Source organism: Lagopus muta, chromosome Z, assembly GCF_023343835.1.
Source record: "Lagopus muta isolate bLagMut1 chromosome Z, bLagMut1 primary, whole genome shotgun sequence".
Taxonomy (NCBI): Eukaryota; Metazoa; Chordata; class Aves; order Galliformes; family Phasianidae; genus Lagopus; species Lagopus muta.
The window spans coordinates 73,424,888-73,445,033 of record NC_064472.1 but is presented as its reverse complement, the minus strand read 5'-3'; the positions used below and the strand labels follow the sequence as shown (position 1 = coordinate 73,445,033).

The 20,146-nt window shown below is 36.4% G+C and overlaps 1 protein-coding gene across 2 annotated transcripts in view; it reads left to right on the top strand.

Moving 5' to 3' along the window:
- The window catches only part of AP3S1 (adaptor related protein complex 3 subunit sigma 1), a 30,727-nt gene extending 10,907 nt beyond the window's left edge, over window positions 1-19,820 (top strand). The window contains exons 4-7 of one of the 2 annotated variants that reach the window (XM_048932105.1): window positions 2,637-2,708; window positions 9,925-10,032; window positions 13,082-13,123; window positions 18,545-18,628. In XM_048932105.1, the coding sequence (XP_048788062.1) occupies window positions 2,637-2,708; window positions 9,925-10,032; window positions 13,082-13,117 (216 nt within the window). In that variant the 3' untranslated portion in view covers window positions 13,118-13,123; window positions 18,545-18,628. Of the gene's footprint in view, window positions 1-2,636; window positions 2,709-9,924; window positions 10,033-13,081; window positions 13,124-18,544 lie in introns of both variants that reach the window. The other variant, XM_048932104.1, reaches the window with a different exon arrangement.
- Window positions 19,821-20,146: the final 326 nt, after the last annotated feature.

Genomic DNA, 20,146 nt, shown 5'->3' with positions numbered 1-20,146 from the left:
AGACAGAATATGTAAATTCATGCTGAAACTTTGTGAAGTTTATGGGGAATATTCTTTTCAAAAACAGTCTAAAACTTTTGGCTCTTAAAATTAAGTCCTTTTGGTAAAGATTATGTTACTCTGTTTTCAGTCTTTTTCCTGCCATTGATATCAAGCACTGTTCTTGTATCCACATTCCCCTAATGTGCAGGGAAAGTAAGAGAACATCTCTGATCATTTGTTTTGCTGCACTTAGTTATAGAACTGTATAGTTTGTTCTGCTTAATGTATGTATTTTTTTATTTGCTTGCCTCCCTTGTTTATAATTCATATAAGAGTTATCATAACCAATTAACACTACTTGAAGGAAAAAAATATGCTTTTTTTACCTTCTGTGAAATTTAACCTAAACCTATTCACTTTGTTAGTTAACTGTTGTCAGTAATGCTTACTGTCTCGAGTCTGCCTGTAAAAATACTGTGTTCCTAGTTTAAGTTATTCACTGATTATTTGGTACTAAATAATAATTTTTGTTTAAAATGTATGAAACATCAGTTAGATTTTGTCTTTAATAATGCTAGTAATTAACAATGGCAGAGTGTGCTACTCAAAGTGTAAGCAAGATATGAAACGAAAGGATTGGAAATGAAAAGTAACTTTTATTGTTTTGTAAGGCATACAGCTAGAAATGACCCATGTCAAAAAGCACATTTTTCTGAGTCTGTAGACATAAATTTGTATCTGTAAATGCAGACCTTTTATCTACCTTTTGGCAGCAGAATATGTCAGCAGAAATTCTCATTTCTTTAGGGCTAAATAATTAGAAACATGGGTCCTCTCCAAGGTGAGATTAATATATCATGTTGAAAAGACAGAGAATCAAAACCAGGAGTTTAATGGCTGCTGTATTCTTTTTGGGTCTGAGCTTAGAATTGCAAAGAAAAATTTACACGCAGTGACAACTTAAGAAATAATACTAAAGGCATCGTGTGACAAAAAAAAAACCCCTTGAAATATATAAAACCACATTTACAATTTTGTGGAATTGGGAGTTTATTTACTACTCACTAATAAATGATGTGTAAATTCCCAGAGGTGGTCTTTCCCATTTTGAAGACCCTAAACTTTCAAGCTCAAGCATGTTCTTCAAATGGAGTTCTTGCCACGTCTCATTTAAATGAACAAGAGTTATCCTTGGCCTAGAGGAATCTGCTTAAATCTCTGTAAGACCTGGCTCTGTCTCTGTCATACACACCGCAGTCACAGTGAATGACCTGCAGGAGTTATGGGAGTGCACGTGTAGTCAGTTTTTCATTGTGTGGCCAGGCTAGAGGCTGGAACGATCTTAGTGTCTTACCTATCATGCCTGCCAGGGATTCTGTTAAGGAGATATCAGAGCAGAGCATCATATGGTCAGTATGTAGCAAAGATTGTCAGTGTTTGTACTTGAGCAGCTGCTTGGATTTTTCTGCCCTGCACACGTACATTCTCACTGCAGAGACGAGTTATTTGCCTGGGTAAAACTGCTGAACCTTTGTGAGTTCCGGTGGTGGTATTCCTGAAAGGATCTTCAGGTATGATGTCACAACATCCACCTCTCACCTTGTTCCCTCCTGAATTTAGCAAGTCTGAACAACACTAAAGCTGCTGTATTTTCCCTGAACTGTTCCCAGAAGTCATAATGCTTGACAAACTTACATAATGCTGACACCTTGCATTAGGTACGTGCCTCTGAGTAGGAAGGTTAACTGTAATCTGCTTGGCTTGGATATGACCACACTGTGGTCATTGGTAAACATAGTAACAGTTGCATTCCCAGGAAATCTCAAGGAAAATTTGGAATGGTACTGAGAAAATTGTAGCATAGAGTGTTACTGTTGTACTTTAACTTGGCAGGTGGCTGACTACCGCGCATCCCCACCTTATCAGGGGGGTGGGGGGGAGAATTGGGGGGAAAAAATGAGAAGTAGAACTCGTGGGTTCAGATTGAACTATTTACAGAGACAATTACAAAGAGAAAAGGAAGAGAATAATAGTTATGGATACATATATATTAATGTATATAACAAGTGGTGCCCAAGCAATTGCTTACCAACCCCTGACCAATGTCCAGCTTGCCTACTGAACAGCAGAAGAGAAAAAAAACCATCCCTCCCTCTTCAGAATGCCTTCCAGTTGATTTCATGTAGTATGAAATATCCCTTCAGCCAGTGTAAGCCAGCTGTCCTAATTCTGTTCCTTCTCAGCTCCTTGAGCTATTTGATGAGAAGATCCTTGGCTTACCAGGCAACTGTAAACATTGGTACCTCATCAGTGTTGCTTTTCTCCTCGAACCAAAATGTAGTATTGTACCAGATACTCTAAAGAAAGTGTTTCCATCCCAGCTGAAACTAAGACACCAAGATGCAATTATTGTCAAATTTGTGTCTTCTAGCAGAGTTACAACATACACTGACTTTGCATACAATTTTTCCACTGGTGTACAGATAACTGTTCTGTTAACAGGGATAACCACCTAATTTCTGTGGATGTTTTTAATGTTTTAAAGTCTATGCAATGTTTATTTGGCATATTTGCTTTCGTAGAACCTTAGAGATAACAGAACTACTGAGTTTCTGTTAGAGCTTGACCTCTGACCTTTTTTTTTTCCTCTTCAGGTATTTGTGGAAACACTAGACAAATGTTTCGAAAATGTCTGTGAGCTGGATTTAATTTTCCATGTAGACAAGGTACAGTGATGAGTTCTTGTGATATGTAACATGTTTGATTCAACTGATACTCAGTATTAAAATATGCAGTGATTCCGCTTTTATAGTGAAGTCTAGACAGATTCTACAAAGAGGTTATGTTTAAAACTTGAAAGCTGTATGGAGCCTACTTCTCTGAGCTCCAATACAATACAATAATGTATTTAGGAGCTTTGTGTGGCATTGTTACACACATGATGTTGCAGCTGTGAATATTGTTTTTACTTCTCAAAGTTGGACTAAGAGGATTTGTTCTGGTTTGTTTTTGTTTAGATGTTATATTATTCAGAACTGAACGTGTCTTAGGAGTTTTTCTGTTATGTCTGGTAGTTGCCTTTCAAATGCTGTGTTTTTTTAACTTAAAATCTGTGGATCTTTTTCTGCTAAATCTCAAACAGACATTATGTCCTTTGTTAAGCATTTAAAAACAAACATTTTTTGAGTACTCCCAGCTATCAGGAATGTACCTTATTTGTTAAGTTAGTTTTGAGAAAACTTACAGTAGTTTTTATTTAAAAGGACTTTGTCATCTCTTGATACAAGTAATACTTAAAATTTGAGAATTGAATAAATATTTATCACTTCAGTTGCCTTTTGTGCCTACCATTACTTTCCCTGACTGTGAACACCTTTTTGCTTCAGTGGGAAGACATGAAAGGAAAATAAGACAAATATCACTAAAATTGGTCTAAAAATATTAACAACTATCTGAAATTACTCTCTGAAACTGACTAAATTTGTTTCCAAATAATGGAATTATTTGTTGAAGCAGTAGTTACACCTTGACCAGACACTGAAATGCAAATCATCTTGAGTAGGTGTTTGAACTAGCTTGTGACAAGTCATTAGGATTTTCAGCCTGGCTGGAATGCTTTGGTTGCTTCCAAAATGATATATTTAAGTTCAAAGGAACTTCTAAAATGAATGGTTTGTGTATTAGCTTTCGAGCTTAAAGGACCCAAGTCATACAATACAGTCATGGCAAGGAGTTTGATCTTTAGCTTTAGCTGCAAAATACAAGGGCTGCTCTGAAAGTGATGTCTCCTGTGTTATTTTGTTGGCCTATGACATCAGAGATGGATGTTGGTGGTACGGCAGCAGAAGGTGAACCTTCACATCAGTATTTATTACATGTTGTTGCTGTGTGACAGGTGACAGTAGAGGGGCAATCTGACAGAGTGGTGACTGACATGGAAGTGTCACCATGTATGAAGTGAAGGTGTGGAACTGAATTACTTCATGTGGAAAAAATGGCACCCAACTGACACTGCCTGGTGTTTGCTGAACATTTATGAAGACCGAAAAGTGGATGTGAGCACAGTGAGGCAGTGGGCATTGTGTTTTAACAGTGACAACTGTTGGAGGAAAGACAAGCCACACTGCAGACAGCCATGCACATGCAATGAAGAGCATCTCAATTAGCTCATCCATGTAAATCAGCTGATTATGACCAGAGAACTGTGCACTGAGCTTCAGCTCAATTGGCTTCAGTGCGTGCGAAACAATGTTGGCAGTGTTAGAATATCACAGAATCAGTGGCACATAGGTTTCACAAGTGCTCACACAGGCCAGTTTGGATGGGCCTTTGAGCAGCCTGGTCTAGTGGGAGACCTGCCTATAACAGGAAGGTTGGAACTAGGTGAGCTTTAAGGTCCCTTCCAACCCAACTCATTCTGTGATTCTGTGATTCTGAATGTGATGAGCAGGAAGGAGACAAACAATTGTCTTTCTCTCACATTAGCAGATAGAATTTGCATGAAGTAAGTTTAAAATTAAGAAAACTACATATTTTTCATGATTTATAATTAAATTATGGAGCTCCATTGTCACATTTTTGTCAGGGTTACCTTAGTATTACATAGTACCATAGTACTATGAATAGGTTCAAAGGTGGTTGGAGTTATTACTCAAAGATAAATATGACAAGAGCTATGCAGTACAATAGCACTACAACAAACAGCAGTCTGTTTTCAGAAATTCCTAAACTGGAGATATTTGGAAGCAGAATGTATCAGGATACATAGTTCTAAGATTTTTTTAAAGGTGTCAACTGATGGATGCTTAGAGCTGGGTAACGAGCTGTATAGGTTTTGTTTCGGATTAATAATGTTTTTTAAGCATCCTTGAGCAAAAGTAAATTTTTTTTTGTTTCTTTTTTTTTTTTTTAAACTGATATCTTGGAATAGTAAATATTACAATGAACATATTCTGTAATGCTGAACACCAGATATGCAACACTGAATCATCTGTTCAGCCATAATTCATGGTACTGTACTCTGATAGAATACTTTCTGAGCACATCATGATAATAAAGCAAAAGCATGAAAGCTAAATGAAATAAGCTGTTTCTTTATGGCTGTGAAGAATGAGGAAGGTATTACCTTGATCACAGAAATATAAGTCTTTATCTATGTACTGGTCTGCTGTGGAAAAAAAATTATATCCCTGCTCTTTTGTCTGCCTGTGATGATAATAGTTCATTCAGACAAACATTACCAACTTGATTATGAGCTTTTTTGTGTATGTGAGAAAGAGGGAACCTATAGTCTTCATTATTCTTCTAATGGCAATATCTATGAAAGGCTGGGTGTTAACGCCAGTCATACAAGTATATTGCTGTTCCTGGGCTAAGCGAGGGTACTCAGTGATGTCTAATGTCTCTTTCAGACTAAGTAAGTGGTGATGGAAAACGTGAACATTAATGGAATTGTTTTCTAAAACTTCTGGAAATTTGTTTGGATGCTTGTATATCTGCCAGTGTTATGGAAAGTATTTACTGTGTTGAGAAATAATGTTGGTATGTGATCTGTCCTTTAAGACTGATGCTGATGTGAAACTACTTTATTCAGAGATTCAAATAATTTATCTTTTTTAATTGGTTACCACTATATCTTGTGTTATTCTGTGTTAAAAAATGCATAGCTGATTTTTGAAAAGTTTTCTGGAATACTGTGCTACATTACCTTTTACAAACTCCTGAGATTGTGTTGTGGTGAATGTGTGAGTATCAGGAAATGATGAAAAAATTTCATTTCTTTTTTTTTATTAATTTCTATTATTTTTGAATAAAAATGTCATTTCAGTTTCTATTGTGATACACACAGAGCTGAAATGTGCACTTACTGTGGGCACCTTGAACAGCTGCTACCTTAAACTGATGTTACCTGGGCCTCTTACTGACTTCTCTTGAGCATTACCTCTGCATCTTCTAGCAGGCTGTTGAAAATAAAATCTGAGTTTTTAAAGTGTTTTTAAAGTGCTTTTCGTATTGTAGAATTCAGTGCCTCATAACTAATACTGAAGGTTACTTGTGGTACAATTAGTTTTGCTAACATCTGCCTAACATTTAAATTGTCTGTAATTCCCTGCGTCTAACTTCTTCCAGAAATTTGAATTTGTTCCTGGCTCTCCAGCATTTGTTTGTACTAATGAAACTGTTTCCACATCATGTAGTAGCATGCCTGTGCCATAAAATCATAGGATAATTCCAATATGGATGTCAGGAGCAGGCTGCTGTCTGGACCTGCTGCCAGCAGGGTCAGCCCTGGGGTAAGACCAGACCACTAAGGCAGGAGGGAGCCTGCACAGCCCTGGGCAGCCTGCGTCCCCAGACTCCTCCACTCCTGGGGAAAGGTTTCCCCGTGTCAGCCCCTTGCCCTCCTGTTGTGTCCCACTGAGAAGGGCTCAGTCCAGCTGCTCACAAACCCTGCGAGAGCACTGGTGTGCTGCTGGGTGCTCCCAGCTCTGGTCCCCCAGCATCTTTGCACACTTTGACTATTCTATCTTGGTAGCCCTGTGCTGAATTGGCTCCAGTTTATTAATGCCTTTCTTGCATTAGTTAGTTCCTGAACTGTACACAGTGTATTAAATAGTCTAGTACATTTGTTTATTTACTGTGTCAGTGCTGTAGAGGGAAAAAATGATCTTTTTTATTAGTGGTGTTGACAAGGCTGTAATAGCTTACTGTTGTATTTTATAAGTAGCCACCAAAACTGACATGAGGGAATTACACTTATTCTTAAGTGCACCTTTTAATCTACTTATGGTGAACTAGATAACACTGCTTATTCTATTCAGTCATTTTGGAGTAGATTGGAAACGCAGTTCAGCCTGTTGTATCAGAGTTCCAGTATGTTGCATCAGTATGTTAGAAAGAAATTACCTGATAGACTTCTTTGGGGGGAGGGTGAAAATATCACTCGTTTTTAAATATTATTTTAAGATGGAAATGAACAATCTGAAAAGACCAAGAGCTGCTCTTTTATATGCTCCTGTTCTCTTCTGTTAGGCTTCCATGGCTTGTTCTGTGAAGTTCTCTGCTGGCTAGAGGACAGTAAGAAGGAACTTTAATTGCCTTAAAACTCTGTTCTACAGCATCTTTAGTTAGACTGCTTTCAAGTGGGTTGTCTGTATGTCCGCCACCAAGAGCACAGATGTGGTGCTGTCAGAATGGGGTCTGTGATAATGGTTGTTGTTAACTTGTTGGTGTTCTGTGTCAGAAGAAATGGGAATTGATTGAAAGACCAGTTTCTTTTAAAATTAATTATTTTGAATACATTATAACTTCCATTAGTAATTTATAAAATCATTCTTTGCAAGTTGCTAGCCAAATGGAAACTCACAAGGCTGTGTGCATGCATTGCAGATGCTAACTCTTGTTTGTTAAGGGCTGTAAGCCTTTTTCTTCTGTAATGAGTGAGAGTAAGTTTTTAGTAAAAGGAAGTAAATGTTGGTAACCCCTTTCAGTGCATTTGGATTGTCAGCGTGGAGTGTATTAATGTTAGATTACCATGTTTATACTGTGATGTTAGAAAGCTTTCAATTAACTTCATCACAAGGCAGAAGAATTATTTTGCATCACTTTCATATTATGTCCAACCTTTTGGCTTGCTTGGGCCATGTGACATCCATATGTAATGTGTATGTCCAAAAGTAATGCCTCATATTTATTTCACTGGAAACTACAACAGATACAAAGAGCACAATAACAGTTTGATAGAGCAGGTTCTCAGCTACAGAACGGTTTTTTAGCAAAGTCACCACCATTAGCTATGCATTTTTGCCACTGACAAAAGAGAGCCTGTATGCCTCTCCTGCTTGTGAAACTGTGCACTGATCTATACCAGTGGAGGTGACCCACTGTCACTGTCACCACTGCTGAAACGCACCACGCAGTTGTTCACCCATTGCTGAATGCTGATGGGTGCCATTTTTTTCTGCATGGAGAGATTCATTTCCACACCTTTGCTTCATACGCACCTCCATGTCAGACAGCGTTTTGTCAGACTGCCCTTCTGCTGCCATCTCTCTCATAGCAACAACATGGAATGGAATATTGGTGGGAATGTTCAGTCTCTGCTAACATACCATCAGCATCCACTTCTGACATCGTGGGCCAACATAATAAAACAAGAGGTGTCACTTCCAGAAAACCCTCATTGAATATTCAATCTAGTTGATGCATATGAAGTAACAAAATTTGTTTTCTTTAATTTTTTTTTAAATTGAAACATAAAAAAGAGAGCAGCAAAAAAAACAGATAAATAGTAGGATATTTGACCTTGTTTTTGTGAAACGAATATGTCAGGTTGGTTTGATGGCAGTGGTTGCAATTCTTAGTCAGTTCTCAAGATGTTCAGTAGAGTTTTGGTAATATTTTGCTCTTTCTATACTTTGTGCTTCAGAATAGTTGTTTGCAAATGTATATAGTGTCAAAAGCAATGATTTGAATAAGGTGTGATAGGGAAGTGAGAGATATTTCTCTCTGGTAAGAGAGGTCTTATACAAGTTTGGTAGGGAGACATGATCACATTTTAGATTGCAACTCTATATGTGAAAATTCACAAGTAATATTTGCACACTGATGTTGGGCTGGTGTGGAGGAGCTGGGCTTCCAAGTGGGGCTGAGCTGTGCCCTGATGTCACAGGGTTGGGGACCAGCTGCATTGGAGCTGTGCTGGGCTGTATGGGGCCCACAGGCTGCAGGTTGGATGTGCCTGATTTAAGGATTTACTTCTGTCCTTGATCCACAGGGAAATTGCAAGAATATTTTGAGTAATAGCAGAATTATGCTTTAAAGTATCATAGTGTACAATTTTTTTATTTCATAGAAGTAATTATGTGTAACCTATGTGTCTTCAGAATTATAGTGGGCTTGCAAAATTTTACATTATGTATTTGGTGAGGAGTTTTGGTAGAAAGTATGTAGAAGCATGCATTTAAAAAAAAAGAAAAAGTTGTCAGGTCTGCAGATACAGACCCTGACTCAGAGGTTTGTGAACCAAAGCTCACATTCTAAAACCAGAGTTACAGGGAAAAAGGATTTTAAACTCACCGATTTCATTAACATCATTGTTTGGCTCACTCAATCTTTCAGTTTCAATCCCGACTATCTGTCCCGGTCCTAGATGCTGAAGTCTTCATGTCTGTGGTCAATGGGACAGGGATTGTTTAGTCTGGAGAAGAGGAGGCTCAAGGGAGACCTTGTCACCCTCTACAACTCCTTGACAGGAGGTTGTGGTGAGGTGGGGTCAGCTTCTTCTCCTGTGTAACTACTGATAGGATGAGAGGGAACGACCTGAAGTTGTGCCGGGGAGGTTTGGGTTGGATGTTAGGAAGAATCTCTGAACAGGGACATGGCTTAGTGGGAAATACCAGTGGTAGGCGGACAGTTGGACTGGATGATCTTGGAGGTCTTTTCCAGCTTTGGTGATTCTATGATTCTGTGATTTTCTATGTTCAGATGTATTACCTCTGCTTCCAAGCCTACCCTTGGTAAATGTGAGTGAATGTCATTATGCATCTCATCCTTCACAGATTTACAGAACTGTTTCTGAGAAATCTGTTAATATTCTAGAGCTTGCTTCTTTGCTTTACTACTGACAATAAGTACAACTCTTGTTCTAATATCCTTGGGTAGAAAGCATACTAAAAGAAAGATGAATGACAAAGTTCATTTGGCTAGCACTGATTGGGAAAGTGGTATAGCTGTTGAGATTTGTGATGAAAGAACTATGAGCAAAAAGCATATTGAGGTTGTGAACAGCATGTTATAAGCTTCGTGCCCAGATTGTTTCAAAGAATGTGCTAAGATTAATTGACTGATGGAATGTACGTGCTCTTGGATTGATGAATTTAGACATCATCTGTCCAGCTGTGTATAGGACGTTTTAGAATTTTCTTATGGTCTTCTTTTTAGGTCCATAATATATTGGCTGAAATGGTTATGGGTGGAATGGTTCTGGAGACCAACATGAATGAAATTGTCACTCAGATTGATGCTCAGAATAAACTGGAAAAATCTGAGGTAAGAATGAAGCAGTGCTGTGTAGTGTCTAAACTAAAAACATGATTGTAGTAAATGCATGCTATATAAAACTGCTTATCCTTCAAGCTCCTTGCTTATAAATAGTGAAAATTCACAATCTGTCATTAAGTTAGTATACTGTACCTTTTCTGCATATGCAGTAATTGCTTAGAGGAGTTGCTGCTTAGATTTTGCTGTGTGTATCTAGTAGCAGAACATGTTGTTGCTATTGAGATACACCTGTAGTTCTGTGAGTTTCTCTTGCAGAAAGCATTTTATTTCCAGAGTATTTACTGTGTTGGAAATCACTAATCATTACAACAAATGAATTTATATGAAGATCTGAAGTGTGTAGATAACATATTCCTGTCTACTAGTATGCTTCTATCTGCTGAAATAAATGGCAGTATATTTAATGCACAAAAATACTGCAACGTAAAATAATAAATTGGACTTGATAGAAATTACAACCCAGTTGTAGGCACTTTAAATTAAATATGAATTCTGTCCTGTTGGTAATATGAACATTTGTTGTTAGTTGAGTGGACTTCAGAGAGAAGATGAAATTTGCTGTGTGTACATACTAGTCTGAGCAAGGGACAGTTGTGTAACTTGAGGGAATCCCTTTCCTCTTGTCAAGTAGAAAAGATGCACACTTGTGAAGCAGATGACAAGATGTACTTGTAATTCCATGTTAAACTTTGCAGCTTGTGAATCTGGATATTAAAATGCTTGCCTTTTATACTGTTGAATTTGTGTTTAGGAGAGAAATCTAGAATGAGAAGGGATTTCAGAATTATTTTAGCTATGTGACTAAATGCTACTTTCTTAAAACATTATCAGGCTTGTCATGTTAGCTAAAATATCAACAGTATATCTTAGCTAAGGCTATGAATGATTCTTACTGATCAGAGTAGTTCTACAAAAGAACATATAATCTGATTTTCAGAGCTTATTTTTCAAATTTGAAAGCAAACTTCTGCTTAAATTGGAGACTCTGTCTAAACCTGAGGTCAGCTGAATGGATTGAAGAATCACAGGTGGCATAAATATGAACTAAATGACATTTGAGAGGAAGACACAGAACTTCCTAGTTTTGATTTACGAACCAGAAGAGAAGTTAATTTGTCATACTTTTTTTTTTTTTTTGTGGTACAATGTATACTGTTCTCCTAATTCTAGAATCTCACATTGCATCATCTTGAGTCTTTTGATACACTAAGTTGTCTGTTTTACTTCCAAGCTATTTCCAAGAACAGAACAACGCTTTGTAAAAAGCTGTGCATGATACGACATTGTGCCTGGCAACATATGTGGAGAAAGACTGCATTACAGATTTTGAAGATGTCCAATACATTCATTTTAACATCTGCAAACTTAGAATGACTTGTTGATTACATGGAAATCTAGTAAATTATTGCTATGTTTGAGTAATCTCTGAATACATTTATCTTTACTTTTTTGATGGAAGACTAACATGGTATCCCAAAAGCTGAACTTAGTCAAGCAGCTGTGTTCTACCATGTGTTAATGCACATACAAGTTTCAACTAAAAGTGTTTAATTGAAGTGTTTTTCCTTAATTATATTTATTCTGTTACCAAACTGTCTGGAGAGTAGTCTCTCACTAGGCCCTGAAATGCATTTACAAAATTTTATGTTTTCCATTACCCACCAGTAAGTCATTCTTTCTTTTAAGGTACTTATGGAAGAAAATTAGGCCATAGAAGATTAAAAAAACAAAAAGTACTAAACAAAGCACAAAGCCTAGAAGTCACAGTATGTGCAGGGCAAATAGCAACTTACTCTTTTATGTTCAGCAGTGAATTACAGAAGGCAAAGAAGCAGCAGTGATAAACAAAAACACTTGGTGACTGGAATAGAGTCAGTCCTGCTCACCAGAAATTCATTTTTTTAACTCAGTGACTGTTTCTTCTCAAATGTAGCAGTTACTGTAATACTGTGATACTTCACAATACCTGATAAATAGTTCCATTAATCATTTGTTGCATGAATCTCATCAGAAATTATCTGGTTGCTATTTCTTTTCCTTTTGCCTTTTTGACCAAGATTGTAAATCTTTCAACATGTCTTTCCTGAACATGTCCTTCCAACAGAGTATCAAATTCAGCTTGTGTAAATAAAAAGTGGTAATAACTCATTAATAATATTTTTAATGCTTGACACAAAGAAATCAAAACTAGCAGATCCTTTTATTTCTTCAAAAAGAATGAAATATTTTTTAAAAGTCAGATTTTTTTGTTTATTCCGTCCATAGTTCATAGGACTGCCACCTATGCCACAGCACTCACACGTTACTCTATTCAGCTTCTTCGACCTCAGTTGTGGTTCTTGCATCCATAAAATAGCTGTGTTAAGGTTGAATTGCCTTTATGTTTGTAGCCCAAAGAGATGAATGCTATACAATTGTAAGTGAGCTCCATTTACAGAAATATTCTAAATTTCATAGTGTACCCACCCAACTTTCCATAGTATACAAAATCCAGCCATTTGACATTTGATTAGTTTTACATTGGGTTTCAAAAGAGACTGTCAATTGGAGCTTAGCAAAGGAGTTAAATCATGTTTATTTAATTTACAAAAATTTGTAAATATTATCAGCTCAAAGGATTTCTTGATCCTTTCAGCAGAAATTATTTGTTTAAATTACTGTGATGGCATCCGTAGCTTTGATTTCTGATTCAGCTCCTAACGTTGCGGGGATGAGCTATGAAGGAAATTGCTTTTTTATTCTGAGAAATGTTGTCTTTACTACATTTCCTTACCTTAAAGTGTTAGTGTTTGTCTGTGAATGGATTTCTGGTCAAGTCTTCTGAAGCCAACTGATCATTGTGATTAAGAGGGGGAATTTCTGGGAGAGGGATCTTTGGGATTTTATCCAGTGCCTCTGAACTTACTGTAGGTAAATCTGTGCTACCTTTTCTCTATTTGGAGTGTTCAACTATGTGTGATTTAGACTTTTAAGTTGGACCTCATTTTTTTCCGAACATCCTGATCTTTTCTAGCTCTTTCATTCTTCTCTCTTACAGACCTTTATCTTTCAGTCTCCCAGACAGGACAGGTAGACAAAGGTATTGCTGACTTTGAGAAAAAATGTACTTTTAACAAAAAGGGAAAGCAAAATGATGTCAAAGGCAATAAATCATGTAGGCCAGACTCAAAAATTATGTGTAAAAATACCCATACTAGTCTATGTAGCCTACTTTTTGTGCTAGTTTCTTCTTGTAGTTCTCTCATCTTTTTATTGGCTATAGTGTATTTTACTAGCTTTCCATTGACATCATATTTTTTATTTTATTTCTCTTGCTGCATTTTGGAATTTAACTTTTCTTTGTATCATTGTTTAAGAAACAAGGAAACATGAACTTGCACGAATTTTTTAAAAAGCTGCAAAACTGATCTGAATAGAAATTGCATACAAGGATAGCAAAACACAGTGTGACGATACCATCAAAATACCTTTCTGATAGGAAAATCTAAACTGGGAAAGAAGAATTCTCCTCCAAATAAAAGCAAACAACCGGCTTTCAAAGAGAAATTAAGTTTTAGAGTAAATTTCAGGTAAACCAAACTTAAAAAGAAAACTTGCCAATCCAGTTTTATACATGTCAAATGAAATCATCAGTCTGATTTGTAAAGACGATGAAGAAATACCAAGATTCTTCTGTGAATCCTTAAGTGTGTCAAATGTAAAATGAAAAAGGTGGTTGCCACGTGCAGAAATTCAGATGTACATTTGCTGCCCTTATCATCTGAATGGCCAGATTTTGCTTTAAGGTATCTTGGTACCCCTGGTCACTGAATACAACAGGGAAAGGAGGAGAAAAACGTATGTTTGAAGTTCAGTTTTGGTCGTTGTCCCCCTTGTCATTTTTGTTGAAAACATTTAGTTCAGCTCAATGGTTTGAATGTCAGTCAACATTAGTGGCACTATTTCAAAATTCATTTCCATTCATTTTAAGTATCTATGTATTTGAACTTCAGGTAGTTTAAATATCTGGAGCTTATGCAGACAAAGTTTATTTAATTTATAAATAACTTTGCTCTTGGATTTTACATGATCTTTCCAGGAAAAGCCTTTAAAACTTAGTAAATATACTTCTGTAATTGCTTTTAGTATCAGTAAATTATAAAGCGTTAGCCAAAGCCATTTTTGGGTAGTATGAAACTTTTAACCTAAATTTGGAGTATGTTACAGCACATGAAAATCAAAGAAGTTACCTTCTTCTGCCTAATATGTCAACACCTGAAGCGTATAATCCATGTTTCATTGTAGTGGTAGGGAGCTTGATTTCAGGTTTTATTTTATTTATTTATTTGTGTGTTCTGTGTTCTGCTCACACATGTTCTGTTTTTATTTTTGGGTCTGGCAATGAAAAATAAACAAACAAAAGAAAATCATTCCCATCCATTATTCTTTGTGATTCAAGTGCTTAAAATTTCTAAGAGTACGTCCTTAAGTCTTCTTATCTGTTTGGCCTCATTTTGATATTCCTTCAGACTTCATTTTGTTTTTTCTCTAATTATGTTCATTTATTTAACCTCATAAGCAGAGGACATAATCATTCCTTTATATTATGCATTGCATCCTTTCATTCTTTCATAATCTTGCTGCTTTGAAGTCATACTTGTTCCAGAAAGAAGCACTAGTATGAAAAACTAGCAGCAGAGAGATCCTTGTACCTGCAGCATACCTCAGAAAAGGATGGCTTATTTTGCAAAGCTTTAGCCTGCATTATTTTGTTTTCCAGTAGGTTGTATATTTCTAAATGCTTATTCTAGTGATAGCTAGCTCTGTTTGGGGTGAAGTCTGAATTGTTGGTTTTTTTTTCAATGTACATAAGAAATAAATCTGTGATATACAGTGCTTTCCCCAGTTTGATTTTTTTATTTTTTATTATTTTTTTTTTTTAGTGAAACAATGTTTCTGGGTTTACTTTCATGTAGTGCTACTAGTGGGGCGTTATAAGAAAAGGTGATGATAACAATGAAGAAAATTAATACCCATAATAATAAATAATGACCTAAGCAAACTAGCAACATTTAATATTTCTCACTTTATGTACTAGGACTGTTGGAACAAGATTTGTTATTAAATGTTTCTATTCCAATCTTTAAAATAGCATTATTTTGCATTTATGACATTGTTCTTTTGCTCTAAAAGTGTATAACCATGTTCACAAGCATTTTTTTTTTTGCAGTAACTAAAATAATAATATACAGTATTTCAAGATTCAAGTACAACCTTTGATAAGAAAGGAATTTGAGAATACAGAGCAGCTATGGCAGAAATCTGGTGTATTGGCTATTTGTAATACCAGCTTTATGCAATTTGTACTGTATTTCTGAAATTTCATTAACGTGTCATCAGAAGTTTCATTTTCACTTGCTCAAGTCATTTGCTTGCTGTGACAGACAATCCATCGTTCACTGCATGATAAAAGCTTGTGTGTTTTGATTTCTTGTTCAAAGTGAAACAGTTTTTCTTTGCACCTCACCAAGATACCTGCTGAATTATTTCGTGATAAAGGCAGTTGAAACATGTCCAATGCAATGTCACAGAGGTGGCCCTTTTAATCAGGTACCTCTATAAAGCTGCTCAAAAACACAATGGTCTGAAAATCTCTCTGTAGAATCTTTGTGTTTCTAAAATATTTCACTTTCAGTAAGGGGTAAATAAATGAAAGGACTACATAAATGCAGATGTAATCGTGTTTGGGATAATGTGTTAGTTATCCAGTTCTGACGTTTAAGTACTTATCAGTATACTCAGTTTTGTTAGATATTTTTTACAAATTCTTGCTCTCAGATTACTGTGTGTTATCCTTTATAGAGCTGACATGAATTTTGATGAACGGCATTGTGCTGTGCGTATTTATACACACTGAACGACTTAATATAGACAATAACAGGAGAAAAGACTGCCACTGTGGATAACTGAGGTCTATAAGAAAATCTCCACTGCAGTATATGGCAGTGAAGGACAATCTTGCTTTCCAAAAAAAGGTGTGATCTGAAATTCGTAGTGCTTTTGTTAGGGATCTCTGTTGATCCCCATCCAAAATGATCCTAAAGAAATGTGACTGTTGGAAGTCAGAGGGGGAGAAAGAGCAATGGTCATGTCAATTGTGGTGTCCTGAATAATTCTCAATTGTGTCTCCATTGTATCCTAAGCCATTGGGGCGGGAGGCAGGGACTGTAAGTCTGTGTAAAGAGGATAGCTGCAGGTAGGTAAAAGTGATGACCAGTTGTACTAAAACTTTTATTTGTTCATTAAGAGTAATTAACTTTCATTAAGTAAGGGTAAAGACTTTCCATCCTAGTCACTTAGAAGACATCTCTCTTGAATTGCCAGCCATGCCTGTTTATGTGGACCATGCCCATAACTTAATGATATTTTTCTGGTTTTTCACTGTTTCAGTTACAGATTGTATAATTCATTGCTTTCGTTACTACTTTATTATTATTTTCATCTCCTCTATGGAAAACAGTTTACATTGCCCCATTTTTGTTTCTCCTCAAAGATGTGTTCTAATGCTGTTCCTTTAAGACATGGCAGATTAAAGGTTACAGATTTTGGCGACTTGCATTTCCTAATACTGCTAGTGTTAGGTCCGTAGCTGCCCCTTCATGAAGGGATTGAAACTGAAAGCTTTGAATTACATGACCTGAACTCTTGGTGATATGAACGGAAACCGAGGAAAAAGAGGCTTTAAAAATATTTCCTTGCACTTTTACAGATTCAGTTAGCCATACAGCTGAAAACTGATCATTGGGATTATGTGAGGGACCAAGTGAGAGCAAACTGTTTGGTTATAAGAGATTTAAGATTTCCTGAGCTTTCTCCTCTACCTCCTCATCTTTTTCCCAACGTAGGCACATCTGATATGGGTTTGGCAGGGTGTGTATGCAGCAGGTGACTTGTGGCTTTCTGGTCTGTGTTCCTGGTACTGAGAATCCTCCTGTGACTGACACCTAGGGATCTGTAAGACTCCAGCTTTTCCACATGGTATAAGTGTTTTAGTTCAAAGTCAGAAACTTTAAAATTGATTTTAGTTTAACCCTGGGTTTTATTTTTGAAGGGAGAAGGAGATAGAATCATAGAATCACCAAGGTTGGAAAAGACCTTCAAGATCATCCAGTCCAACCGTTCACCTATTCCCAGTAGCTCCCACTAAACCATGTCCCTCAACACAACATCCAGCCTTTACACAACATCCAGCCTTTATAGTGTACAGAGATAGTGTACATATCTGCAGCTGAACTGTAGGTAGGGTTTATAGTGGAAACCTAATGTTGATTTGACCTCACATTCACTTCTTTATTAAGAGAGTAGTAAAAGGGAAGAAGTATTTATGCACAGTCTTCAGTGTTGTTATCTCAGGAGTGTATGAGGTGCCTGTCACCTTTTGTGTAGCTGTGGAGGTGGGCACCAAAGAATTAGAATTTACTCCACAGTTTCATTACACCCTTGTAATTACAATGAATTTCAGTGAAGAATTTGAATCTGGAAGGGTTACACACTGAGCAGTAGTTACCTACAAACATTATTTAATAATTAAAGGTAGAGATAGAAAACTTTTCCAGAAGTTTTTCTCCTTTTGAAGTGCCAGATTTATTGCTCAGAATTACTTTGTGTCCAAGTGCACTGATTTCTTCAGTCCTTGACACTCTTAAGTAAAATCAAATTTAAAGAAGGACCATCAGTTTACGTTTAGTCTTTCTTAACCAGTTCTTGACATGTTGCTTTGATTCTTGTAGATTGCTCCTTTTTTTACAAGGCCTGCAAGATGCTACAGTGTACAACTGTAGTGGTTCTGAAGATCATTTTTATGGTTCTATGGTTGTGAATATTTTTAAGCCTGCTTGTAAAGACCAAAATAAAAATATAAAAAAGAATTATTATTAATAATAAATATATTAAATTTATTAGTAATAATAAAAATAAAATCTGTATCACCTAAATGCAAAGATTTTATCCTTTTCATTTCAGGCCAAGCCACCTTGAATTACCTCATATTCATATGCTTGTAGATAAGTAATTTGGTTTAACTGACACTGGGTAACTTGTTACTTTGAGGTTACACGTACTGAGCCTGTAGCCAGCATTAGTCAACTGTGATCAGTGTGAACTCTTAGTATAGATGAGAAACAAAGATAGTACACTGGGCTTTAAGTGTCTCAAGATTGTATCTTCAATAACCTATGCATTACACACAGGTGGATAAGCCTCCTATTCCTCCCTGCATACATTTCCATCAAGTTGACAGTATATGTTTTACCATAAAAGAAGAAATGTGTGAACTGTTTTCTCTTTCTGGATTAATATATCCAAATAACCCATTTCATTCCAAACACAATTACCATGTGGTCTTTCTAATTGTGTAAAACCATGGAAATACTTGAGAACATCAGTTGTCTGTGTGTACTGCTATTGAATGTTCTTGTATCCAGCTTTTCCTGACTTATGTTTTTCCTCACTTTGTACACAGGCTGGTTTAGCAGGAGCTCCAGCCCGGGCTGTTTCAGCTGTAAAGAATATGAATCTGCCAGAGATCCCAAGAAATATTAATATTGGTGACATCAGTATAAAAGTGCCAAACCTGCCCACTTTTAAATAACATGGCTACTCCAGGTAAAACCAAGGGAAATGTAATAGACGTTTACCACATACTTGTTTACTAAATAAATGATGTGTCTGACTTTTAGTATTTGAGTAAAACTCAAGGTACTGTATAAACATTATTGGAAAAATCAATGTGTGGGGTTGAACATTGCTTTTGTCTTGTTTGTGAAATTAAAGGAAATGGGTAGTTCCTGTGTGATTTCTGAGCTACATTCCTATGCCCTTGTAAGGCATATCACTGTGTTTTGGCTGCTGCAGTATTTTGGGAAAGTATGACCTATAATGCTGAGTTTTTTGTATATTCACTAAGGTCTCTAAGTAGTGCATTCTTTTACCACTTCTGTTGTTTGTCATGATTATTTAAGTGCAAATATTGCATGAAAACATCAAACTCATTTAAATAAAATCGTAGCAAACTGGTCTTCTAAATATGTGTTTGTCTAAAATCTACTCTTTGCAATAAATCACTTCTACTTCCTATTCATTAAGCCAGTTCACTATACATAAATGCTGTTGTAGCAAACATTAATGCTGTATTTCAGTCTTTGAGGGAATTACAGTAGAGTATTGTATTGAGCGCATTGGCTCTTTACATTTCTCACAAAATCTGTTCTTTATTATTCTGAAGGAAATACTGCCCTTACTGAAGGTTTTCTGACTTCTGTTTACATAGAAATGTTGAGAATATACTTACACAATCTGATAAATTCACCTCATGGTCTGACTTTATTCTCAGAGAAGAGGGGACCCAAATGGATGCCTGCAGTTGCTTGTGTGTGTTGTGGGAACTACAGAATGGGTTGAGATCATTGGGCAGCTCAGAACTGAAAATGTAAATGTGTCAAGTAATGTGAAAGAAAAGGACTATAGAAAAATGTTAAAAAAGTTACTTTAAAGGGCCTCTGTGCCTGATGAAGTTCACAGTTCTTAACATCAAGAATTAAATGTGAGAGTTATTTACCATTGTCATGACCTTGGAAAATCTTAAGTATTATCACTTTTGTGTAAGTTGCTCAGCTCTTAAACTCTTCTGTGAATTGAAAAGGTAAATAAAGGTAGTGATTGATTTTTATAGTCATGCTCTTAAGCTCTGTGTGATGTACAAAAATGCTGAAATGAATAATAAAAATATCATTGGGATATTTAAGAGTTCCTGTAAAGTTTCTTCTCCAAAACACATATGCAATTGTTAGCTTATATGAAAATGCAATAATATTGTATTAAGTACAAGGTATTTCAGGACTGGTCTGATAGGCCCTGTGTTACTTTAGAACCACCTCACTTACCAGCTGGTCGTGTTCTTTTTAATGCACTCCTGGGTACCATTGGCCTTCTTGGCCACAAGGGTGCACTGCTGGCTCATGGTCTTCCCGTTGTCCATCAGGATACCTACATCCTCCTCTGCAGAGCACCTAATCTGTACTGATGTGTGGAGTTATTCTATGTAGGATTTTACACGTGCTTTTGT